This window comes from Homarus americanus, unplaced genomic scaffold (genome assembly GCF_018991925.1).
Source record: "Homarus americanus isolate GMGI-L3 unplaced genomic scaffold, GMGI_Hamer_2.0 scaffold7585, whole genome shotgun sequence".
Taxonomy (NCBI): Eukaryota; Metazoa; Arthropoda; class Malacostraca; order Decapoda; family Nephropidae; genus Homarus; species Homarus americanus.
In genome coordinates, this window is record NW_024732384.1 from 431,619 (window position 1) to 458,501 (window position 26,883).

At 37.3% G+C, this 26,883-nt stretch overlaps 1 protein-coding gene across 2 annotated transcripts; it reads right to left on the reverse strand.

Annotated features, from left to right (window-relative positions):
• Nucleotides 1-4,622: 4,622 nt before the first annotated feature.
• On the reverse strand, nucleotides 4,623-26,868 carry LOC121868475 (leukotriene A-4 hydrolase-like). Of its 2 annotated transcripts, none has more exons than XM_042369139.1 (13): nucleotides 26,723-26,868; nucleotides 24,771-24,886; nucleotides 24,424-24,563; nucleotides 22,328-22,472; nucleotides 22,029-22,147; nucleotides 20,146-20,284; nucleotides 19,768-19,908; nucleotides 18,793-18,999; nucleotides 16,610-16,754; nucleotides 14,405-14,579; nucleotides 13,484-13,601; nucleotides 13,093-13,313; nucleotides 4,623-10,304 (listed from the first exon to the last, which is right to left on the reverse strand). In XM_042369139.1, the coding sequence occupies exons 1-13, from the start codon at nucleotides 26,766-26,768 to the stop codon at nucleotides 10,184-10,186; spliced, it is 1,833 nt and encodes a 610-aa protein (XP_042225073.1). In that variant the 5' UTR covers nucleotides 26,769-26,868; the 3' UTR covers nucleotides 4,623-10,183. The 2 variants fall into 2 exon arrangements, with proteins under 2 accessions (XP_042225073.1, XP_042225074.1); XM_042369140.1 differs by lacking the exon at nucleotides 18,793-18,999 and adding an exon at nucleotides 19,055-19,261.
• Nucleotides 26,869-26,883: the final 15 nt, after the last annotated feature.

Here is a 26,883-nt window from a genome sequence, read left to right on the forward strand (position 1 = left end):
ATATATATAAATGTACATATATAATAGTAAAATATGCTTATACTTCAAACACATATGGGAAAGTGGCTGAAAATATTTAAGGATAGTGTAACAGTTGACAATCGAGTAACAAAAATGGAACTTTCTGGGATATTCTAACTGCATAACAACATGAAAATTAACTTGTTTTATCTAAAATGCATTACAATCGAAATTAATGAATGGGCCTGTAGAATAAGAATTTCGTAGCAAAATTTTCACATTTCACGCCTACAGTTTATACAATAGTTATGGTGTATAACATATGGAGGGTTGGGGGGTAAGCCATGACCCACCATTTAGCCTATTGTTAATTATTTCTATTCTTATATAAGACATATAGACAACAATTGGGGAGAATATTAGCCACCCTAGAGCTTTTTCAAGGTGATGAGACAGCTGTAACGCACATAACTCTCACCAGTGTGTCAAGGGTTCGACCCTCGGCCCGGACACACGTGAGAAGAGTGATATTGTAGCGGCTACCTCCCCCTCCCCTACTAACGCTGTTTATCGCCGAGTAGCAGACCCCGCGAATTCCCCAGTGTATGCCTCGTGGTCTAGGTCAACCAGCGCCGCCTTACATAACGAAGGTCAACTACTAAGCCACGCCTACCTCCGCTATATAAGACCTGACCTCGTGGTGACCTGCCTCTTCCTATACAAAGCACTGATCAGACCACTTAGAATACCCTCCGATACCTCTGAACACAATCGCAAGAACAAATCAACTTAAATTTCAAGCAGTGCAAAATATAGCCCTCAGAAGAGCGGCAAAACACCACACCAACCACCATACACACCAACAGCACAAGACATTCACACAGAACACGGTATAGACCCACTCAACACCAGAATACACCCCCAAGCTAATGCAATATGGGAAAAAATCCAGCAAGAACAGGATCCCATACTAAACCAACTAATTGAGGAAAACAACAACACATCACACGGATGGTGGCCTAGAAGCAGGAAAAATGATAACGAAGAACCAGAGCCTCTATATACACAATAACAATAAAATAACAATAAAAAATAACCAAAAGATGGGCACAACTCTCCAGTCACACAAGGACCTGGAGGGCCCCCACAAATAAACAAAGACCTAAATAGTAAAAAAAAAATGGGGATCATCCCTCCAGTGCCACAAGGACCTGGAGGGACCCCCCCCTAACATAATATGCCCCAAGGACAACTTAGAACAATTTAGCTTAGCTTGGCTGAGACCGGCCTTCCCTAACCCCATGAACCACTAAGGCAGCACTGTTGACGGAAGACAAAAAAACCCGTCTCCGCAAGGTGGATAGCCCACCTGCTGTTAACCTTCTCCTCTATTTCCCACTTCTGAACTTTACCTTGTACTATACCCTTCTTCCACTCTCAGAGCTACTGCTCTCTTCTCTCTGTATACCAACGAAACCAACCTACCTCTTTTCTACCTACACCAACCAGCAAGCAACACCACCACCTCCTCCGCCGCTGCCTGGCGGCCCTCGCTCCCGCCGGCGACCCACAAGCTCGTCCTCCTCTGAGCATCCTCACCAACCAGCACTCAGTTGAGTGTCCTTACTTGGAGCTGGCGGACGCTCGCCCCACAAGGGGTCACAGCTCAAGATTGAGGAAGCCGCAAGTCCAGAAAACCGTGAGGGCAAACTTTTTCGGAGTGAGGGTTGTAAACTCTTGGAACAATCTACCAGAGAGTGTTGTGACGGCACCGAGTGTGAGCTCTTTCAAGACAAGACTTGACCAACACTGGAGCGGGTTCAGGTACATTCAGGAGCCGGTGCATGCCCAGTATTTGCCAACAGTGCGTGACAGAGACGTGACCGATCGCCTGGGCGGCTAGCGAGCCGATCTTTTGGTGAAGAATATAAATGAAAAGAGACGTGACCGATCGCCCAAGCGGCTAACAAGCCGATCAGTGGCGAAGAGGATAAAAGTAAAAGTTAAACCTCGAGAAAACCCACTACATGATCTTTCACAGAAGGAAAAACTTACCCCCAGACTTAGACCCCCTGTACCTTGGTAATACAGTCCTCAAACGCGAACAAACTACTAAATTCCTCGGAGTTATTGTTGATGAGAAACTTAACTGGAGAAACCACATACAAGCCATTCACAGTAAAGTCAATAAACAGTGCGGTATCATGTATCACACTCGACAGCCACTCACTCTCACAGCAATGAAAGAAATCTATCATGATTTTGTCTACCAACACCTGATACACTGTCACACACTATGGGGGGTCTCTGGTTCTTCAAAAACACAATCTCTGGTTACTGCACAGAAGAGAGTTATACGGACAATGACCTACTTAAAAAAACAGATCACACAAACGAGAAATTTGCTATAATGAAAATTTTAAAATTCGAAGATATTAACACCTATTGCTGTGCCCTCTTTGTTTACAAACCTATCAATCACTTGCTCCTCTCAGTCCCAGACCTCCATAAGGTATCACGGTGTGAAGGTGTGGAACAACTTACCCCCACCCATCCCAGCAAAGACAATACGCTCGCTCCCTTTAAATAGTCTCTTAAAAAACATCTATTGTCCAAGTATTAATATTTCTTTTAACACCTACTATATTTACAGTACGTTTTTAATGTACCATCAAAACCATTTTGTCGGAAATTATCATGTAAATAGATAAGTAATTACCATTGCAATAAACATAATTGCCAACTAGACATAATCCTGACAGCTTTGTCCTCTTGTTCAACCTTATTACTGTACAACCCATGTTGTACTGCTCCCCCATTCTATTTATGTTTTTCAGTTCCACTGTAATTTATGCGTATATAAAAAAATAAATAAAATAAAATTAATATATATTGAAGTAATAACCACGGTAACATTATGAGATGTTCTTATTACCACCATGCTATTGTACTATTCCAGATGATACAAAATGTTACATAATACTTCCTTGAGATAAATGTATAGGATATACAGTCAGCCCTTAACATACGCGGGTTTATAATACACGGATTTGCAAATACGTGGATTGCCCCGCCGGAGGAATATTCTGTACATTGAAGAAATTGAAGTACTGTAATTATCAGGTGCCTAAAAGAGAGCTCAGGATCTGAACTGGCTCAGCCATGTTAATAGTGTTATTATTATCCACTCTGTATCTGTGTTTTTCTGGCTAAATAAACTTTCAATTCAATTCAAGCATAAAGATCGTTTACTTGGTATCGGGAGACCATATCTATACGTGTTGTTCAGACAAAGTTCTGTTTGTGATTTTTAAATAAATATGGGATTTTGTATTACAGTCAACCCTCACTTTACGCGGTTAATACAACCCACAGGGTACCGCGGAAAGTGAGAAACGCGTAAAGTGAACAACAAAACATAGAGACCGGGCCGACCCCCAAACTCCACTTTTTGACGACACACATCTATGTTTTAGTAAAAATAACTTCTTAATTTTATGATAGTATGCACACACAATTAATAATTAAGAGAAATATCAATAATATTAGGTTTTTTAACACTTACATTAGTAGAAAAGATGGCTGGGCACACGGGGATGGGGGGTTGGTTCCGAGGCAGAGGGCAGATTATTGGCCCTCACCTGTATCACTTGTATCACTGTCCACCACAGAGGCTTGCAGGGCCTCTTTGTCAAACCCCTCAAAGTCCATATCCTCACTGTAATTATCACTATCACTGACTTGGGCCGGCTGTGGTGGGTGGCGGGTGAAGAACTTGGTAATGTTTTGATGACTGGGCGACCTTGTGCGCACCCTGCTCGCGCCGCTTACACAACATGGCGGGAGGCTTGGATCCAAAAATGGCGCGGCTCGCCAGCCGCTCTCCGCGTAAAGGGGTACACGCACCGCAGAATGTGAGCATCCCGGGTTCCGGCAGGGTACCGCGTAAACGTGGAATGTGGGACCGCATAAAGTGAGGGTTGACTGTATTCTATTTATGTTATTTTAACTTAATAGGATTTTTTATTTTGTAAATCATAGTTGTAATAATGAGTTTCATTTTTTGGAAATGTCCACAGGCTGAGACGCCAAATATTGTACTCAATCAATCAATCAATCAATGAAGTAATTGCATCAAGGAGGAGCGTCGTGGCATAAAACAATGTTGGCACTCCTTTACTGTACTAGGTTGTTACTTTGCAGATGTTCTTCATGGTATCTGTATTTCGTATAATGCTCTCTAGTGCTTCACTATTTTTTTTATCCTCTTCACTACTGATCGGCTTGTGGGGTTTCGTGATGTTGACTCGCACATAGGATGGAGGTGAGAAGGGAAACTCAGCTATGGGTTTATTATTTTCGTAGCTGGTCAAGAGATAGGACATGTGAATTCCAGGTATTTTCTGGCATGCAAATTATACAAGAGTAATAAAGGGTGATACATACTGTATATAACAATTACTGTAATTATGCTTTACTAAAGGTAATTCTTAGTATCTATGAACATTCCAAATCATCAATTACAAAAAATAAAGATTGGTAATGAAAGATAAAAATGTTAGTAAATAAGGCGTAGAAGACTTGTGGCAAATTTTTTCCACTGCACACTAAAGACATACAGTACAGTACATGCAGTAGTCTGAGGGTAAGAAAATTAACAATTGCTTTATCTTTATAAAATGTGTTGGTGACTTTTATTATATAAAGAGGATATGTAAAAATACATAACCCTACTTTGCACATTATACAAAAATTACATTTGTGTGTTTGTACATAAAAACTGTTAACATTGGGCACTTAGGTTAATTTCATCAACTGAGTAAATAGATATTCACTATCATAATGTGTCTGAAAATTGCTGGTAATTATGAATGTTACTGAAACATATTATGATATTCACAATTATGCTGAATTAATAAATACTGTACTGTATATGATAAGCATTTACTTGTTCTCTTTTACAAGGTTTTGAAGAAAAAGGATTGAAACATCATCAGATACCACCAAAATTATATTACTATTAACACAACTATTGGTGATAAAAACTGGTAATAACATAATATAAAAGTTCTATCAATCACAAGAAAATCTGCCAAAACAAAAACAGGAAAGACAAAATCACAACCCTGAATCATCACCTAGCAAGGTGGTGTAAGAAAATAAAAAAAGCTACCGTGAACAGGAACACTATATCACATTATTTTTCAAACACTCAACCACCCACCATTATTATAGTTTCATGGCCAATTTCCATGCAGGTCTCCACACTGCATTGTCTTTTGCCGTCTCTATTGCCTGGTTCCTAACACTAATGTCATTTCTTACAACCTATTCCCCATTTCATTCTTGGCCTATCCCTGGCTCTCCTCCCCTCCATGTATAGGTTCATGCAACTCTTGATCCAATTGGTCTTGGCCATTCTCTCCACATGCCCAAACCCTATTGGCTTGCCTCTATGCGGTACTTCACCAATACTCTCAATACCCAACCACCTATTAAGTCTGAACAAGGTCTCCTGTCTTTCAGTACTACATTACACATCCACCTCACTATTCTCATTTCAATTAATTCAAGCCTGTTTATGTCATAATTTTTAACTGTCCATGTTTCACTGCCATACAACATCACACTTCTCATGCCAGGCACATTCATACTTCTTGTCACACAGAGGGAAGGTCCTCTTGCCGTCAACAAAGGTAGCGACTCTGTATCCTTCCTCCAGCCACTTCTGCCTCTTGCAACTCAACAGGCTTCAGCACTAATTACATTATCCAGCTAAAAAGACTCATCGGCACAGTCCATTAACATATCCCCATAGTTCAGTTTCTCCACCCTTTTTATTGGCACCTAATATTAATTATCCAGCACCTGTACCACCCCAGGACTAATAGGTTAGAATGAGGTTTATATTACTGTATTAAACAAAATATATAATGGCTCCATTTGTGTTATTTTCCAACACTGGAAACCTGGCTATTGCCCCCAATAGTTTCACTGCATATTGCTTGTATAAATTAATTCATCAATATTTACTTTAATAATAATTAAGTTTGACATTCTACAAATGAGACAACAGCTCACATACAGTACAATACAGGAGGCTTCGTAAGATTAAGTCTCATCTACAGCTTGAGGAAAATAATTAGATATAGAAACAATGGTAATATAAATGGTATTTAACAAACCACACAACAAAATCAAGTTATTCTTTAAACCAAGTCAGAAGCACCTGCAACATTGGAAAAATAATGCATATGATATGCAATTAAATTTAATGCAGTAAAATACCTGTACGTACTCTACTGTAGATAACTTTTATATAACTAACACAATTAAATCAATCTTTTAAATTCTATAAATCAATTAAAAATAAAATAAAATACTATATTTCTATTAGTGTGACACTGGCACGTTAAGAGTAACAAGCTTCACAAAATGACATATCAAAGAAATACTGGACTGTACTGCCAGTTACACCCACACCAAACAGGGCTGACTCTTGACAATATCTGTCAGTATTTTGCTTAAGCTACTTTCAACACCTAGAACAGTCTACTTGTTCAATATAGTAGCTGTAATCTCTCCAATAGCTGAAATCTTTGATGCCGGAAAAATCTTTCCAGTCCAGGCATGGGAACGAATTTCTGAGGATTGTATCGTGCGCATTTCCAGAAAAGTCCGAGAAAATCTCTGTTCCGGACAAGGGAACCAGTTTTTGAGAGATTGTATAATGTTACGCATGGATGCGTGAATGGGTAAGCTCATAGTGCTAGTGAGCTATGATTGGCCACTACTGTCATGTGACTGCTTGGGATGCCTATGATTGGCTGATGTATCTTGCAGCCTATCTCCTCAAACTCCTGTGAACTTGTTCGCTCACTTTCTGTTGTTTTTGAATACGATGTGTTATGCAGTATTGTTCATTGCTGTACCAGCATATTATCAGCCCAAAATACTTTTAAAGCAGTGTAAAAAGTGAATAGTTTTGTATACTGTACTGTACACACAGTAAAAAAGTATCGCAAGGATTATGTGCGAAACAATATGGCATCATGGATGAGGGATAGTGGAATATGCGTGTTGGTCCTGTATTATGGTGGTAGTCCTGCTGTCCTTGCCTGAGGGTGTTCTCACATATCTGTTGCTAACGACATGTCCTGCCGTATATACAGTTGATGGTATAACTGAAGACGAAGACATCAGGTGATGTATGGATCATTACGGAAATCAGCAAAGTGGACAGTGTATGTCTACTGTAGGTTAGTGTGTAGAGGGTGTATGTACAGTATACAGTGTGTGCAATCCCTCCTTCATGGAGGGAGAGAGTGACAGTTAGCAACACCTGCTACAAGAGATGGTACAGGATAAAGGCAGACCATCCTGTATCATCATATTACCATTTGGCCTGCCTGCATCACAAGCTCAAGATGACAGCATCTGCTGGTGAGTACAGTATAGTACAGCACAGTGTATACAGTAGTATATTTTGTTTATTTACATTATATTGTACATGTACATATATTCACATATATTGCATAAACAGTTTTGTGACTGTCCATGCAAGATGCAAAGTTTAGTTCTCAGAAAACTTTCCCAGTATCCAGACAAATTCTGGGATGTGTGATTTTTTCTGACGAGAAGAAAATTCGTCTTCATACCCGGAACCTCTCTGCACCAATTATTGTGGTTAATGGGGATATCACTGTATTTACTGTTGATTTAAACCTGTGGCTTTACAGGGTTGATGGGGTGTTATGTTTGTGTTATACACTGAAATGGCCATCAGTCATACCCATGCCCTGGACTAACCCAACCCTCAATTTATACAGTACCTGTACATCTCTTATAGAAGATCCTCAATACCTAACATGTGAATAACTCATGTTACATTGACAACCATTAATATTATAGCACTAGCCACTGTCCATTATCTTGGGACAGAGTTATTAATATACTACTTCACACATCTCCTCATCTCTATCTATCTGTTAGGTTTTCAAAGGATTTTCAAGCCTCAAAATGTCTATTAATCTTACTTTTCTTCACTGGGTGGATACTAAAGTTCTCATGAAATCAAGACAAATCTATACAATACTGTACATGCACAAGAAAAGAAGCCTTTATCTGAGGCAGCACTGAACAATTTACATCACCTTCAAGTGAATACTCTGGGTGCTGGCATTGGGCTTTAGGTCAAAACTGTGGACCTGACACACTGTAGGCACATTAGCTTGTGTGATTGAACAAGAAACACTCTGTATATTAAACCAAAACTTGAATCGAAGAAAAGGTTTTGGAATTTCAACAAATTACACATAATAAAGTTATAACCCAAATGTGGCAATGCTGTAAGTTCTGTCATCATATACTATACATACTTGGTAATACTGTACTGTACGGATACTTTTTCATTATGTCAGTTCTAGGCCCAGATTCTTAAAGGTTCATAAGACAAATATTTCTTGTATTGAAGATGTAAACATGCTCACCACAGACTGACTTACAGTAGGTAAAAAACAAATATAACATATGCATTACAAAGCAGCATCAAAATTACAATGCAACCCAAACAAGAAACATTCACGAGATAGGAGATAAAATAGCTGTACACTATCTTTAGGACGTCAGGGGGCAAAATTAAAGTAGAGAATGTATTAAAAGATTTTATATATTTTGGGCTATAAGTGGTACTAAGTAAATATTTCTCCAGGAAGTCTCTGATTTATACAACAAAAATACCTTAGTTATGAATTTTTCTTACTATTTTTGTAAATTGTTCCCCTAAGTAATAAAGACAATCAGGTAAAATAATGTTTGTTTTTTTACCACCAGTATGCTTATTGTTTAATTACATTCACTTACACTCACTATTATTACAGTAAATCTACAAATAAACTTTCAATATATCATCAGTCACCATATAACTTACTCCTGAAGCTCACTGGGGACAGGTAGACACATCTCCACACAGTCACTCAGCCAGTTGACTGATTGTCCAATTTTTATTCACTTACTCCCGTGTAAAAGATTTTAAATTATTCTGCATTCTTAAATTTCATAAGCTAATTGTTGACAAGAAAGATGTAGAGTTGTAAGAGAAGTGTGGAATTACGAAGTTTTGAGGTGTGGATATTGTTGACTGACAGAAGCATTACCACCATGTGAAAAAAACAATGAAAATTTAGGATGAAGCAATAACTCATCAGGGGTTGAGTATGGGATCTCTTTTTTTGTAGAGATCATATCTTCAATTATAGGTTGAGAATAAATGTATTACTACTGTACTGTAATATATTTATTATAGATATTGGCTAATATTTTCAGACTGTTCAATTTGTTTAAAATATTATCCAGTTTCTCGTACATACAGGTGTAAAATTATTACTGTACTGTACTGCATGTATATTATTTATTATGTTTATTATTGGCTTATATTATTGAATACCATACACCAAACATTGTCATGAATAGACAATTTAGGGATTTTTTTCCACCAGAACATGTCAGCTTTTATAACAGGAGCCTAGCCTATGGGAAACTGTTAATCAATTTATAAAAACCCAATTTACCAAAGATTTTTCTAGAATGGAACAGTTTGGTGAACCAGGAATGTCTGTACTTTATTTGAAGGTCAAGACTCAGCGAAATGAAAGTAAATTTGATACTATTTTTGTATGTTGCTTTTGTGCATCAGCTTAATAATCCACCAGTTGCATGCATCTCACATCTTCTGTCAACAGGACAATTCCTCATATTAACCTTTGAGAATCTTTACCTTGAGCTTTACGCTTGTATAGTTAGTGGCTTTGGGTGATCATGACACAATCCTGAAAACTGAGTTAAATACAAAATAAATGGGAAATGATGTTGGTTAGCAGTGAAATGATGGAACCAAGGTGTTTAGTGGCTAGCTACTAGGGACTGAAACTGACGATGGCACTTAACAAACTTTTTAAAAGACTTAAGAAGAATTAGGAAAACACTTTGCAAGATAAATTTATACGTAATCAATCTTACACTTATCAAAAGGACTGATTATGTAAAATCACTCAAATTATAAACACATTAATTACTTTAAATCACTTTCTCTAGACCCTTCACAAATATTAAGAATTTATGTAAAAGAAATCAGATTATCGGTATCAATACTGCCTCTTCTATACTTTTTAATCCAAATTCACCACACACTTGGAAGAAATTATTAAGAGGAACTGGATTGTAGTTACTCATTCAGGTGTAGGTCTTTGGTGACAACATAGGCTGCTACGTGCATCATGGAGTCTTTGTTAGCCTTGTACACTGCAATTGCCTGCTGACGCATCTCCTCCCAATCGTACAGGTCTCTGTTTGTATGTAAAAGGATATTAGTTATGATCACTATTACTACATAGATGCAGGTTAGCTTTAATATATCAGTCATCTGAAGAAGACATCCCCAGTTATGGCTTAATCCATTAAACAAGGCCATAACTCTGTAAAAAAATTATTGGTGTAAAACAAATTTGGAATGTGCAAATTATCCCATCCATATACCAGTACTGTACTGATTTGTACACTACAGGTATTTACACTGGGTTCATGTTATTCAAATGAAAAATAATCAGTAATTTAATTTGACCTCTATTAACAGATAAACTATTTTCTTATTATAAACAACTCATATTGGACATTGTTATGACCAGTGTTGGGTGGCCAGCTGATCCAACATTTGTACCTACAAGCTCATCACCACCATCATCAAAAGCTAAGGTATGGATCCTCTTTAGAAGCTTTTGACTTAAACATACCATAGCATTAGCTTTTTACTTCTTGTTTATATTAGAAGCCAACCTGAAAAAAACAAACAATATTTTCTGATAAAATGCAAGAAAGCTGGGAGACCTCAACCACTAACACAAGATGGCAACTTCTTTTTAAAATGCAAACAAACAATGGTCAGTGGGATGTGGTGATCATGTCCCCTCCCAGCAGCTTGTGGGGTGAACATGCTGCTAATGCCTGCTGCAAGTCTCCTGTGTTACCATACTGACATCGGGTACAAACATGTGAGGCTGACACTTGGAAATTGAGTGATCAATATCATGGTCTAAATTGTTTGTTCTGGGATAATCTGAATCACAAGCAGTAGAATTGTGAATTTTCAAGGGACAGTTATGTTAACATGAGCGTTGGTCAGTGGAGTTAACTGTCTGCAATGTATCATAGTAAAAAATAATAATAATTACCTAATCAAAATTTAAAAGACATGAAAAATATCATAGTTGCATGGGTTGGCAGTAATTACCTGATGGTAGCTCTCCACATTACACATTCTCTATAACCTCTTGTCAGGGTCCTGTCTGAGGTCATTTTTTACCTGTCCCTCTGCGTCATCCTGGCTCCCTTCCCCTCCACATTCCAACTCATACATCTCTTGACCCAATTAATCTCCATTTTCTCCACATGCCATAACCATCTCAGTCTATTTTTGTGCAAAACCCACCAATACTTTCAATACCTACCTGCCATCATGCAGGAGTTCAAACAACCTTCATTCTGAGTTTGAGATAGTCCAGCTTCACCTGTGACTGAGCTGTATGCTAAGAACTGAAAATTTAACACACAATCATGTGAGAAACCAAAAGTCTGGTGTCTGGGAAACTGAGAAGCAACAGGTAGGTAACAAAAGTCTGGTACTGTACCATAAAATAATCTAGAATTCTTCATATAGTAATGGAGTACACTACCCCCCTCGCATTCCCAGAAAATTCCGTGTAGAGCGAACCCATTACAAAATGGGGAGATAGGGGATGCATCAGGTGGACCACAAAAAGTTGCAAATAAGTTACCTTTTATGTATAGAACTAAACAAAGAATTTATTTGAATACTCTGAAACAATCAATGCCATAATATCCTAACCACAAGGGTTAGTTATACTGACCCTTTGTGAACTCTACTCTGTAATCCTTTCGTGCTACCGCTAACAGAATGGGTATGGGGTGCACAATAAACAAACCGCTGTAGGTGGCAAAATTAAAAAAATAATTACACTCCAAAACCAAAGTTTAAAAGCATCGTACAGGTATAAAATAGCTCACTAATTCACATACAGTACATCTACCAAATTCACTTAAACATGATGTTGTGAAGGCACTGACTTGTCCATGAAATCAGTTCCTGAACGTTTAACAATGCGGTCATTTGTAGACGCTGGCTGAGTCATGCAGCAGATTAAACTTGCTCTAGTCATTGAAGAATGTCTTATTTACTTTCTAGGGTAAATGTGGTCCTACTCTTCTTTGTTGGAGTGTCCCTAGGCAGAGGCGCACTTAGAGAATGTTTAAGTAGAGCCATGGTGATGAAAGCAAGCGAAAAAACTGAAGTTAATCCAAGCAAAGTTTTTGGTTGTGACTGGACCGAGCACTAGCTAAACTCTGAACCCATGTGGCATGGAGACGCTACCCATGGATTGTATGGACTCGACCACAGGCCTGTTCAAATGTTTTCTGCCTGACTGTGTTCAGCTGAATTTTCTTGTGTCAGCCCGGCTCAACCTGCATTCGAGCGATTCTTAGCCCAGTGTTAAGCAATACCAGGTACTGTAGCAATAAAAAAATGTGTTCGATCGAATCCTTGTTGAACGCGTTAAACAAAGGGCAGTGAACTTCAGACAAGCATGTTTTTCCTGTGCATCATTTATGGTACATCTCTGGTAGGGGCTGGAAATGCCTGTGATTATTTTTTGTCAGATGAAGGCAAACTGAAGCGTGAAAAACACACCTGTGTGAACACATGCCTTCTCTTGTACATGAAATTTTCCTCGCAGGACAAAAACACTCGTGTGAAGCGGGCCTAAATGATAGTGTGGAAGGACAAGTTGGCAGCGGAGGAAAATCAATGGCTACGAGGAAAATAAATTGACAATACAGGTCACACTAAAGGGATGGTGTGAGGGTGAGAAACAGAATAGTGAGCTAAGAAATAAGTTCCTGTAATGGATCAAAGAGTACAAAATGTTCACAGAAAATGGTGCCTAACAGAACTAACAGAAAATGGTGCCTAACAGAACTAACAGAAAATGGTGCCGAACAGAACTAACAGAAAAGACAAATAAAAACATTAACAGCTGAAAATAACACTACTGTACTGACCTATATATGGGCCGCACATACTTCATGCGGCCTTGCTCTGTCACAAACTTCAGTGCCTCATCCGCTTGTTCCTTCCAATGAGCTTTAAGACCCAGGCGCAACCAGCGGAATTTAATCTCAGCATTGTTGCGGGATGACATGTTGTAAAGCTCGTTCATCTTTTCCAGCTTTTTAATGGGCAGTGCGTCTTCTTCCAACAGCAGAGCCAACCACTCTCGTCTCTAAACGTCATAGTTTTATGATGTCCAAGATAAATAATATTCAAATCTAAAGATCCTTATCATAAGACATTAAATACAATACAAGGTCAGCTAAACCCTTCTGAAATATCCCATATTATACACACTGTATATTAAGACTTGGCAGAATAATTATCAGACAATTACAGTACCTGATTGGAGGACATTTTGTCAAGGTCATCCTTCAGGAAGGGACAGTCTTTTGCAAGGTCCCACTCTACCCACTTTTTACAAAGGGTTTTACAAACCACAGCTAGTGAGTCATCAAACCTGTAATTTTGGACATTTTCACAATCCACTTAAAGGTCCTTATTGAAATACAGTAACTGGTAACTTAAAACATAAGTCACACAACTACAGTCACCAAGAGATATCACCTGATCTTTATACAGAGACAAGATGAAATATTTTAAAATTATTCTATAAACAGTGAACTTTGATTCCTTTGACAAAATTCTGTCTTTATATACATTTTTTGATGCACCAATCACTTCTTTCCATTCTGTTACTCAATGATTAAAGTCACCATACATAGTTCCTAGATATTTGATAAGCATCACTTCCTCATTTCTGCCTGTAATCAAGTCCATAATCTTTTTTCCCTGATTTTCATCCTCTGTGCTAACCCTTAGGCCCCAGGTGACGTTCCAGAACGCCCGACCAGTGCGCCCCAGGTGACGTTCCAGAACGCCCGACCAGCGCGCCCCAGGTGACGTTCCAGAATGCCCGACCAGTGCGCCCGATGTGACGTTCCAGAACGCCCGCATATTCCCACCATTTTTTTTGAAAAGTAGATTTTTCCCGATTTATTCCCGCGGGGGGTACTGCCAGCAGCACCCTAATCCGGGGCTTAAGGGTTAATTTTCATCACTTAATTACGTCCACTGACTTAAGAAACCCAATCAGTAAAGTTTGAAAATTTTGAAATTAATAAATCAATCTCATACCTGTTAATTAACCTCTGTCCATTGCTAATTAAATAAGGAGAAACTGGAGGATCACACCTCACCATAAACAATAATCTATTTAACCTTTACTAAAGTTACTGGAGTGAGAATGGTGATGTAACTTACTGAGGCTCAATGGGTGGCATGCCAGGAGTGTGCCACCAAGCTTGCCAATCAACAGCATCAAACACATTCTTCTTGTCTACAAAGTACTCAAACAGGAAGCTTCGGAACACTTCTGAGGTAATGGATTGGTACTTAAACTTATCCAAGTATGCCTTTAAGAAAGGTTCAAACTCACCTGGAAAATAAAAATGCTCTTTTAGTATTTAAATGGAAAGGTCCAAGAAAATAACAATAGTAATTTCTCTAAGTAGGGTTGTGTTTGATTTTTGTACCACTAAAGGCCTGTAGGCTTTACAATCAAAGAGCCTACAAATCAGATCATGTAATCCAAGGATGCATAAAAAATACTGCAATGTTTCTCTTATCTTGGTAACAAATTTGGGGGATTGAAAGGCTGTAGATATGGATAGGTGTTAATAAATAAGTGTCTGTATACATTACTGTAATGGCAAAAAAATACCTTTATTCCAAGAATAATGTCAGCTGTATAATTAAACAATATCTAGTGTAGGTATGAGTCTGAATTTGAATTACAGTACTGAATATGTAAATCATTATCTGTGAGATATGTCTTCAGTAAGTTTATGTAATAATACAATGTACAGAATCTCAAAAAAATATCTGTGAGGATGGGTCCGATGACTTCCCAAATGCTACATGCAACTCGTGATGTCCCGGGAGGGTTGATATACATGGCTCTGTGGTAGACTGATCCTACTACATTTGGGAACCGAACATCATATTAATTATGCCAAAATAAATGCACATTGCATTACTACTTATGTAAAAATTTAACATAATGTTTCACACACAGTGTGGATAAATTCTTTTTTGAGACACTTTATCATATGACAGCTGTAAGGAAGCCATCAAGACAAGTGCTTTTGTGCTCTAGTGCTGAACTTAAATTTATCAAACACACAGTACTGTATATTGGTTCCTTTCACAAAAGAGGCTCAAATAAAAGTAATTTTGTCTCTTAATCTTACATATATCACATATACAGTATACTCCACTTGTCTATAACCCTATAACAAGAATAATATGACCAGAAGAGTTGTAAAAAGTATCTGACTCTGTTACCTAAGTAAAAGTATTATTACTGGCAAAATGTCGACCAGTGACCTTTTCATATACTGTACCTAACTTGTCAACAATGCCAGCAGCAATGTAAATAGATCTAAATGAAAGGAAAATTATCTGTAGATTTAAAGCAGCATATACTGCATAGTGAATGAGGTTCTGTTCTTCATGTAGCAATATAAAGAAAGAATTTAGGGGTATGGTAGGCTTGCCTACCATACCCCTAAATTCTACCATGAGCATATACTGGGTAGCATTAATTTTAACCCCTCAAAAATATTATGTGTATATGTAGTTTGACACTCTACTTTTTGCATAAATATTTGATAATAAAAACTTGAACTATGCTCAAGTGTATTTGATAATACTGTAAAGTAGAATAGGGATGAGTAAACTCTTTGCATACAGCACCACAAAAAGTCTTTTGATGTATGGTAGAGTCACACTTACATGATAACTTTTGTTACAAAGGCATAATGCTACTATTGTATTGCCAGTGATACTGTTATGTAAAAAAAGGATCTTCACTGCCCAGTCGGTGTATTCGTGTCATATTGGTTCTTCACGGGCTGCATATCTGGTCATGTTATCCATCATAATTAAGTATAGGGGAGGGTTTCTACTGCCCTGCTGTAGATCGCTCTCTCTCACACACACACTGACTCTCTCTATTCATTCTTACTATAATATAAACACTGGCCATTAGTGATGGCTCATTATTAGTCTTCAAAAATTACGGTGGCAGAGATTAACAGACTTTGTTTTACCTTTTCTCAGTGTACTGTTAGGTGGGTGGTTCACTCTTTCTCAAGGCTCTTCCCAATAAAATGCAGGGTAGAGGGACCTAAGAGAGTACACACAAATTCTCTCCTCATTTACAGTCATTCCTTCATCCTCACTGCTGTAATAGGTATGTTCTGCTATGCTATTTCCTGTTCACAAATACAGCAACTACATACACCCTCGCATTGAATGAATTTATGCAAAAAAAAGGTGATAAATAAACTAATTAAGATAATGGAATTTTGTTCTCAACACTAGACATTGGGTTCACTAGATTAAACACTTATTGGCAAGTCATTAATACTAGTTTGGGCACTCAACACAAACTGCTCGACTTACTGGGTCCTCCAACTAATGTTTCAAGGTACCAGAGGAGGGTGTGTCCTTTCTCATAAGGCACAGTGGAGAAAGCATCATCTGGATCCACCCCAGTCAGGTCTGGTATGAGACACGTGAGTGGGTCATTCTCACCCCTTGTGCGGATCTTGAGCGTGGAAAAGAAAATCATGCTATTTAGGAAGTGAAAGTGTGACTAAATCATTAACACAACTGTGTGTTTATATATTGTAAATAAATTTTCTTTACTAAATTCTCAGCTAGTCTGAATCATAGCGACAAGTGTAGCATTAAAATGTTATGTGTAAGAGGTTGAAGATAAGCTTCAGTAAACAGTAATATAAAAGGTAAAACAATTATTTATGTTCAGTAATATTAGAAAAGCTCACCAAAGATAAGTTATACACTTTGTATACAATCTTGCACACCTAATATTGACTCCAATTACAAATATAATGGCCACTTTTTGGCCATCTGTGTAGTGGTTTCATTTCTCCATCAATGAATTATATACCTTGGTATCTTTTTATTGATAATATGTCTAAGGTTACTTCTTACTTTTACTACTTAAATATAAATTAAACTCGATTAATTTTTTTACTTTTACCGTACTTAAATATACTTTCCGAATACTACTTTTACTTCAAGAAAAGTAACTACTCGTCAAAGTAGCTTTATTTTAACATGAGGAACACATGTCAGTACTCTACACACTTCTGCATGGAACTTACACTTCATTCATGGATATTCTGACTCATGCAACCTTCTTGTGTCTCAACTACAAGTCTGCCTGTGATCTAAACCTGCACTCAACAGTATACAGCACATCTCTAGGCTTTTTTCACAAAACATAACAATGAGGGTTGTATAATACTCAGTAAGGTAACAGTATGGGGTAAAATTTTCTCTCAAAAAGAAAATAAAAGAAAGTAAAACCTTGATAGAACATGTTTTTAGGTACTGTCTCACATGAGCAGCTGGTGAAGATTGGACATTTGATTTAATATTCTCAACAATTTAAACTACCTGTATCGTACAATGATGGCTTTGTGTGAATGACCATCAGTTACAGTCTGCCTTCACTATGGTACTAAGATATACGTACGGTAGACAAACTTGATTTATAGAAGACAATAAAACCAAAAATTATTGTAAACCAAATATTAATGAGAAAAAGAAGAATTATAAAATATATGATTATTATCAAATCAAAACTAAATGCAATAATGTCTTCACTAAGGGAACCTTACCCTAGCTGAACACAGTACCTGTATAACCTCAGATATCCGGCATTTAACCATCTGGAACTTTAAAGCAAACGTCATTTGTTATTTATTTTTTGGTTGGGTCAATTTCCAGTAAGTAATGTCTAATTACATTTAAAAAAATTAAGAAAATCGTTTGAATTTGGGGTCGCTTTGGTCGTGGTTCCATTTCTGGCCACTAGAGGCGCTGTGTGCATCCTCCATGTTGGCCAAACACACTGGGTGCTGCCATTACAGTGCCTTTAGTGAAGAGAAACTTGTTTTAAGTGTAATAATCAGGAACTTAACAAGCCTGAAAAATAGTAGTGAACTAAGTGACTACTGCACCTGTATTTACTCAAGCTCAACAAGTAACTGTATCTGCTACTGTACAGTAGAATTACACACACTAATGCAGTGTTACATAATGAGTGAGTACAGCTCTTTTATTCCTTTTATAATATTTACTATGACGTTCTTCAGTTTGAGATGAGTATTTATAAGAGTGACTCATGCATCCGGAAAAAAAACGATTATCCGGCACAGGCAATTTTCCATGCATTCTGGATATCTGAGGTTTTACTGTATACAGGGGGTCCCCAACTTACGAATGCCTGCTGATACAAACAGGGTTGAACTTGAAATTAACAGTACAATATTTTATTTACCTGATGACTTATTTTTTACTTTCATTTACTATATTTTGTCATTCTATTTCTCCTTTTGTCTTAAATTAAGTGACTGTATATGTATATAAGGACTTAGGCTATGATATAGTAGGATTAAACATTGTTCTGTAAGTTCGGTATGCACATAGCATGTGCTCCGACTTACGTACAAATACGACTTAAGAATGTCGTCAGGAATGGAACCCATTCGTAACCTGGGGACCCCCTTATAAATATATACAGTACTGTATATCAGGAAAACTACACAACTCACACATTCAGCCAGATCCTTCCATCCTCCTATTGCTGCGAAGTTTCTTGTGGCTTCACCACACATGCGTCCAGCAATCTTACGCTCCACAAACATAGTAAAGCCCTCGTTAAGCCAAAAATGCTCCCACTGGCAGTTGGTAATCAAATTACCTGTCCAGGAGTGGCTGATCTCATGGGCAACAACATCGGCCAGAGAGCGATCTCCTGCCTGCGGAAGACACCAAATGAAAACAGAAGCACCGTGAAATTCTCTTCAGACTTACAGCATCAGCTAAATCCTTCCATCCCCCAAGAGCAGAAAATGGCCTCGCTTTTTCTCCGTGCAGCCGTCCAACAATTTTCCTCTCAATGAACTTAGTAAAGCCTTCATTGAGCCAAAAGTCTTGCCAGTTAGAATTTGTCACTAGATTGCCAGTCCAGCTGTGTGTAATTTCATGGGCAACAACATCAGCCAGAGAGCGGTCACCTGCCTTTCATTTAAAAAAGAAAACTTGTAAAAAGTTGTTAACGAAGATAGATTACCTGTACAGTATAAGTAAAAACAAAAATTATCTGTAAATAGAACATAGATTATCAGTAAAAAGGAAGAGATTATCAATATGCAATTCTACCGTGACTGTTAATATATTTTCTCAAAACAGTTAAATTAACCAATAGACAAATCTTAATTTACCAAACTTTTTATGTCTATTCTTGATGGTTCAATTTTTTTTTATTTAATGTAGCTACACATAATGATTTAAAATCTACAGCCAGCTGTCATGTAAGCTAACAGTGACACTGAAAATATAGTTTTACAAGTTGAAGCTTCCATGGATGCTGTAACTACCAATCACCACCACCTGAGATCCTACGAGGATTTGGTAAGCAGGAAATGCAATGCTACTTAATTAGATAAATTTTATGCCCCCCCCCCCACAAAAAAAAAGTAAAGGCTACATTAAAGTGGTATATGTTAGCATGTACTGTATCTTACCAGCAGTGTAGGAGTGACAAATGTTAGACACGGGTTCTCCATACCACCATAAGGGAAGCTTGGAGGCAGGATCAGTAGATCATACTGCCCCCACACATAGTCTCCACACAGTGACTCTGCAGTTTTCAGCATTGTCTCTGTCTGAAATCAACATTTACAAGAAGGTTCAAGAATATCTATGTACTGTACTGTATCATACACAATTATATTCTTATGTCAATGGGAAACTTAAATGATATCATTTAATTAATTACTATATTTTACCCAAACTTCTTATGATAAAAACTTCATGTTATAAAAATATTCATTTGTAACTACTAATATATGGATAAACAATGGAAGAAATTCCTTTTGGATAACTAAAGTATTAATGCTCACCTCAGAGAACTCAAATTCAGCTTTCTCAACATACTCCTTCTCTGACCACACCAGTGAGCGCGGTCCAATCTTCCTGCTCTCCAGAGCTCCCACTGCTATTGCTATTAAGTACGAAGGCATAGGTACTGGCTGCCGAAACCTTCAAAATATACAGTGAAGTGGTGTAACTAACCCTGCATTTCCTATGACCACAGATGATAAAGGGGCCATTTTAGCACCATCATCTGAATCAGGCTACAGTTCAATTGGTCCTCAGTCCTAACAGGCCCTAACATAGCCAAGGCATTACAACTGGGAGTCCATTAGGATTGGACCCATGAATTTACAACCAGACATGGGGTCAATTATGAATTGAATTGGAATTGATTAATTAAGTCTGTGAATTGGAACTGAATTAGAATTGAAAAAATACAAAATTAAAATTAATTGAATTGAATTGGAATTGATAAGAATTGATATGAATTGATATGAATTGATGTAATGAATTGATAAAATATATTATACCGTCATGACTATGACAATGAAGTGCAAGACATTCGTGACCTTCTGTCTGTGAAATACAATATGGCAGGCAGTGTTGATCCTACAACAACAGACACTTCCCCTGCTGAACCACCACCGATGAAGAGGAACAAGTTCTTTGCCCTGGCCAACCGGTCTTCTACACCAAGACCAACTCCATCAGAAACTGAGGTCTCACTCTACCTCAACCAGCCATGTCTACAGGAAGATGGTGATCCCCTTGGCTACTGGAAGGCCAAGCAACCTGAGTTTCCTGTCCTCACCAGGCTTGCAGCAAAGTACCTGGCCATTTCTGCTACATCAGTTCCTGTGGAACGACTTTTCTCCATGGCTGGCAAGCTCTTCGGGCCAGAGGTGCAATTTAAGCGATAAAAGATTTGAGCAACTTATGATGATCAGATGCAATCCTCAGTAACTTGGACTCATTCATATTTTGTTTACTAATACAAAGAATTAAAACATTTGAACTTTTGGTTGGTAAAGAATGTGATTGGTTTGTGTGGTAGAGCATTTTTGATAAAAAATAAAGAAGTTAATTTGAAACCTTGAATTTTTTTTCTTTCCATTAGATTAATGGTAGATTAGAATTGATTTTGAATTGAAAAGCACTGGAATTAATTGAATGAAATATCGACCATAATGAATTGAATTGGAATTGAAAAGCTTGTGAATTGAATTAAATTGGAATTGAAGATTTCATTTTTACGAATGAATTGAATTGGAATTGATTAATTCAAATTTTATTCTGAATTGGAATTGAATTGACAAAAATTAATTGACCCCATCTCTGCTTACAACTTGACCACACTCCAAACAATGTAGTTATATTGGGTTGAGACCTATTTGGACTGGGACCAATAAGATCACTAACCTCTTATTTACTATGACTTAAAAGTTAAAACAAGATCGAGCTTGCATGGTGCTGTGTTTAGTTTACTATTAAAAATAATCACAAAGGCTGCACAAGCGATACCTTTCACTAGTACGGTACAGTACAATGAACTAGAGTGATCCAATGATTTATGGAAAGCTCACATGTTGAACCAACTACATAATAACACACAAACATGGAGAGGAAGAAGATTGTTCAGAATGAGTTCCTCTACAGATCATTGTTTACTAAAGTCAATACTGTACTGTCTATATGAAAGTAATACTGAGGGAGAAAACTGTGGAGATGTACCAAAACTAAGTTGTCCAGAGTATTCACCTTAGTGTCCAGGTACAGTTTAGTTATTCAATCTATTTAACCAATTTTCAAAAATTCTCTCAATTTTCCTCCTCTCAATTTAATATGAATTAAACAAAAATAAGCAAAAACATAATACAGGTAATGTACAACTAATGAATCCTCTACCGACCTGTAGACTGCACGGTTCTCCTTCTCCTGTTGACCGTCTCTAAGGGCACTCATGAGCACCACAAGACCAGAGGGGGCGCTTACCTCTGCTGTGTATGGTATCTTCACTGCTGGTGAGTCCTGCAGGTGAAAATATATTTAAAGTAAATTTTTATTAACTGAAACATAAAATTCCACGTACATGATACATTCTCCAACCTAAATTTTTGGAGGCCATAGTTTATTCACTTGGTTTACCCGTTACTTCATATTATAAATTAATAAGTCAGTAATGAAGCTTAACAGTTCAGTGAGCATTACCTGACATGGGACCAAGGAGCGGCAATGAATGGCTTGACACTGAGAGAAGACATAAGGATGTTGCTTTCCGGCTGTCTGCTCTGGCGCCAGCCACTGCAGGGCGGAACAGCTTGGAGAAGTTTCATACTCTATCTGTATCTTGAACCTGCAACACAAACCTGCATTAGCAAACACCATCCACAGAAGGAACAAGAACACAAACTGACACCATTAATAATTCAAGCTACAATACTGACATATAAGGAAATAACTGACAATTCTTTGGATGATTTTGTAGGTAGAAACACTTAAACGGTGAAATACATATGGATAAAATAAATGTGGCTTTAACACCAAAACATCTATAGTAGCTATGGGTGAGAATGTATATGACAAAAATAAAATAAAATTAATAGCATAAGCAATGGTTATCCTTAACACACTAACAAGGAAAATAAGATGTGTGAGTGGAGTGAAGGAAGGACATAATATAACCAACAGGTTAGAAAAATGTAAAATGACCTTGACATTAATTTGCTGTCAAGGGGAAATTAGTAAGCAAGATACTGTACAATTAAAACTCTTGCATTACATTACTTGATAAACCTGGACTGTTTACCCCAGTGTTGTATTTGTCATGTAACAGCCAACACTTCAAGACATACCATAAGTTAATATTATAAACACGGATCTCATTTTCACTCCTACTGAAGCAGTGCAATTATTCCACCTCTTCATTCTCTTTTACCTTCCACATTTATTATTTATTATTAGTTAAGTTCACATTCTGCCTCTGTAATGCTTCCCTTCCCTCACCTAACCACTTCACTTCCTCTTTGTTTATACACCAGCGTAATATTGTGGATCATGTCTACTGGAATTATTTTGTGTGTGATGGTATTTGCCAGAATAAACCTGATGACCTAATGTAGCAGGCACAGTAATGATATGAAACACTGCAAATCACTGTGCAAGGTAAGGAATCACTTCTTATAGTGCATGATTAAAATGATATGAACAAAGGTGTGTGTAGTGTATCCCTACTTGGTGTCCGAGCCTCTTCCAGTCACTCTTCCCTACTGCAGTACTTTCTATGAGGCTTCTTTATCCCTTGATGTTCTCCACACTTGGTTGGGAGAGGAATACAGATGATAGATAGAAAATGGTTGATAATTAAGAAAAAATTATGACTTTTCTTTAATTCTAACCTAATACTGTACATGTAGCATGAAGTGGATGGTTTGACTGGTGTGTCATTTATCTTAAGATAATTACAGAGCAAGTTGTTGAACAGCCACCAGGCACTTTAATAATAGATGTTGATAAGCTTATCACTACAACACCTTATCCGAGAGCATACCCAACTCTCCCATCAACCATTGGTGACTTAAGGTATTCAGCTGGACATACATTACAAACAAATGTTCTTTAACTTAAACATGGGAGAAATCCCGAGTCTATGCAGTATGGAAAAAAAAATGTTTACTAGCAGACATCACTTGTTAAATGAAGGAAGAGTACTTTAATAAAAAGAATAGGTTTATATCTACTTATAGGGCAACTGATTGTTTCATCCACATCAAGTCTAATTCAACAGTAGACTCTTCAGTACAGGTGTGAGTTTACTAGTTTTATAGGACAAGTGTGTGTGTGTGTGTGTGTGATAGTAAAGCATACTGAGGAAGAGTCTGAATAAGCCAGCTACAATAAATGTGCTATGAACTGTATATTACAGTATATAAATAGGTACTGTACAGTATTAACTTTCTAACAAAGTTATATGACAGGATGATCACTATTGACTAAATCTCAAAACACGTCAGTGTCAAAATATGTAGGTAAAATGACATTCAGAATATCAGTGTAGTACTGTACTGTGTACTACAGGTAACATTACAGTACAGAACATGAATATAATTTATCAAGAAACCTTTACAGTATTAACAAGAACCATGAGCTTCTTCCCACAAACAAATAAAATAAAGAAATAATAACTCTGAAATGGATTGTAAATACTGTATAAAGCTTTACTCTCATGAACCTCAATTCACTGCCAAATAAAAAAAAAATCACTTTACAAAACACACTGGTAGGTTCACCACTAAGTCTGCACTTACTTTTTCTTTGCATCTGAAGGCAAAACTATCTTGAGATCTGATCCAAAATTGGGATGGGCTTCTCCCATTGCATACTGAAGTACTTGTCCTGTTTCCTCATCTTTTACACTTTTTATGGTCAGGTCTCGTGTATCAAGAATCTAGAAAAAATAAAATAAAAAATTAGATCAACGCAAAGAAAAAATCTCCAAAATATAAATATTGTACCAAATTTTAATTATATATATTATATTTTCACAACATATCAGAATATGACCATCTTAAAGTACAATGAGAGAGAAAGAGTAAGTGTGTTGAAGCCTTGACACATGTGAAGCTTTACAAAGGTACAGTATAGAAGAACACACCAAGTGGACAGCATCATCTTGTTTACGTTCTACAGTAAGTGTAGCCGTACCAGACACAATTTTGCGTGAGAAGTCCACATCCCAGTTCAGGTGAAGTGATGACACCACAACTTGGTCTGATAATAATAAATGATAAAGTTAAAGTAACAAGAATTTGGTTATTATTCGGTTTAGCACATCTTCAAATTGCATAGAAGCACTTACTTTTAGGCAATTTCTACCTCATATATACATTCCTCAACCCTTGAAGCCTCTTGGAAACATGTTACTTTCAGAAAAATCTCACAAGTGAGGAATTCCTAAGAAAAATTTTAGATCAGTAAATCTCCACCCACCATTTCTTGTCCCACCGCAAGCTGGGGTTAGGGTTCCCTGCAGGGATTAGGTTAGGTAAAGGTAGGTTAATTCAGTGAAAGTTAGGGGTCTATATGTTTGGTTTCTGATGTTTTTGGATGTTTTTTGTTCAGATCTCTCCTTCGTTTTTGATGGAAAATAGCTGTTTTTGATCAAGGATGACCAGCATTTTTTTAAATGACACATTTCCCATTGAAACGAAGGTCAGATCTGAACAAAACACATCAAAATACACCAGATATCAAACATCTCATGAAAAAATTCGAGAGTGTGTTAAGCTGAATAATTACCTAGAAATTTATTCTACAGTACTGTACTGTACAGTATCTACGAATATACGACCAACACATACTGTACACACAAAGTACAGTACAGTAGTAAGCAATAGACGGGTGAATTTATAGTTTTACACCGGTCTTTCTTTCGCTGTTAATAATATGTATTTCATAATGTTTAGACAATTCGACGACATTTTTCTTCTATGATATTTCCACCGGAAATTATGGATAACCGAGATATTAAGATATTAATTTTTCAAGATTATTACTTTTGCTCATTCACAAATGTCGCCATGCCTTGTTTACATCTGGCGGAGGTGGTCTGACACCCGCTTCAGACCTCCGAGTTCGCTTCTTCAGCGTCTACAGTGCATGTGCGGCGGGGATGGGGAGGGAGGGGGGGTGAAGTGGGAGTTTCTCATTGGCTATACAGATAGGAGTATTTTTATTGGTCAATTTTTTGTTTTAGCCAATGAACAATGAGTGGGTGGGTCAGGAGGGGAGATTTAAATTTTGAGTGTCAGATATGGCTGAACAGTTGGAAGAGCTGTGCCGTCATTGTGAGAATGATTATTTTGTATCAATTGCAGAGTTACACCAGAAAAATAATGTGGCAATTAAATTTTTTTTTTATAAAACACGGTGTATTACCGAATATACTACCTGTATAGTTCTTTGTCCAAAGTGTAATAACTAGTGTGCACTGCGTGAAGAACAGCATATTTGGCAGTGTCAATAGTTTTACAGATTAGGGTAAGATGTGGGGGCATGAAGAACGGGGGGTTAGGTTAGGTTTTCTTGGTTGTTTAGTATTTTATTTGATTTATTCGAAAAAAGAAAAAATTCCAACTTTTTCCGTTATGATTGTTAGGTGTGGTTGATTATCTAAAAAAACAAGTGATTCTGCCGGGAAATGGATATCACATTCGTTCAAAACTCCTCAAAAACCATAGAAAAAACCTATCTTTAATATCAAAATAAAGACCGGAGTGATACTATAAATTGACCAATGGATGTTCCAAGGTTGTGCACTGCCTTATTCTGACAATACATAACTGTACAGGAGTTACAAACATGGAGTGCATCATGAAAGGTCAACTTAGGTAAGATAATTCATACAATATAATTTTTTAACGTTACTTTATTTACAGTATTTACATTATTAACCAACAGCCAATGGAAGAATATTTAACATAGAAACCTGTCACCGTTTTCAGTGTTATATTTTAAATTAATATTGTTTCATTACCTAACTAACCTGTTTAAAATCATGTGTCTGATGGTATTAGAATTCAACAAGTGAGTTTTAAGAATACTTACCTGGCCTGGAGTATGAGTTAGGATCTGCAGGACTGAGTCGCTTCATTTTTTAGTATAATTTTGAGATAATCTGTGAGGACGAGACCAACCACTGCTCCCTCACACCTCACACCTCACCTGTAAACAAGTCTTCAGTGTTGCCAAGTCTCAGAAATAAAATT

What these genes read in the sequence shown, in the direction of transcription:
- LOC121868475 (XM_042369139.1), bottom strand. Translation starts at nt 26,768, where the DNA reads ATGAAGCGACTCAGTCCTGCAGATCCTAACTCATACTCCAGGCCAG. An exon ending in TAACTCATACTCCAGGCCAG is followed by an intron (nt 24,887 to 26,722) that starts GTAAGTATTCTT and finishes TATTATTATCAG; the next exon opens with ACCAAGTTGTGGTGTCATCA. An exon ending in GCTCCTTGGTCCCATGTCAG is followed by an intron (nt 22,148 to 22,327) that starts GTAATGCTCACT and finishes TTTCACCTGCAG; the next exon opens with GACTCACCAGCAGTGAAGAT.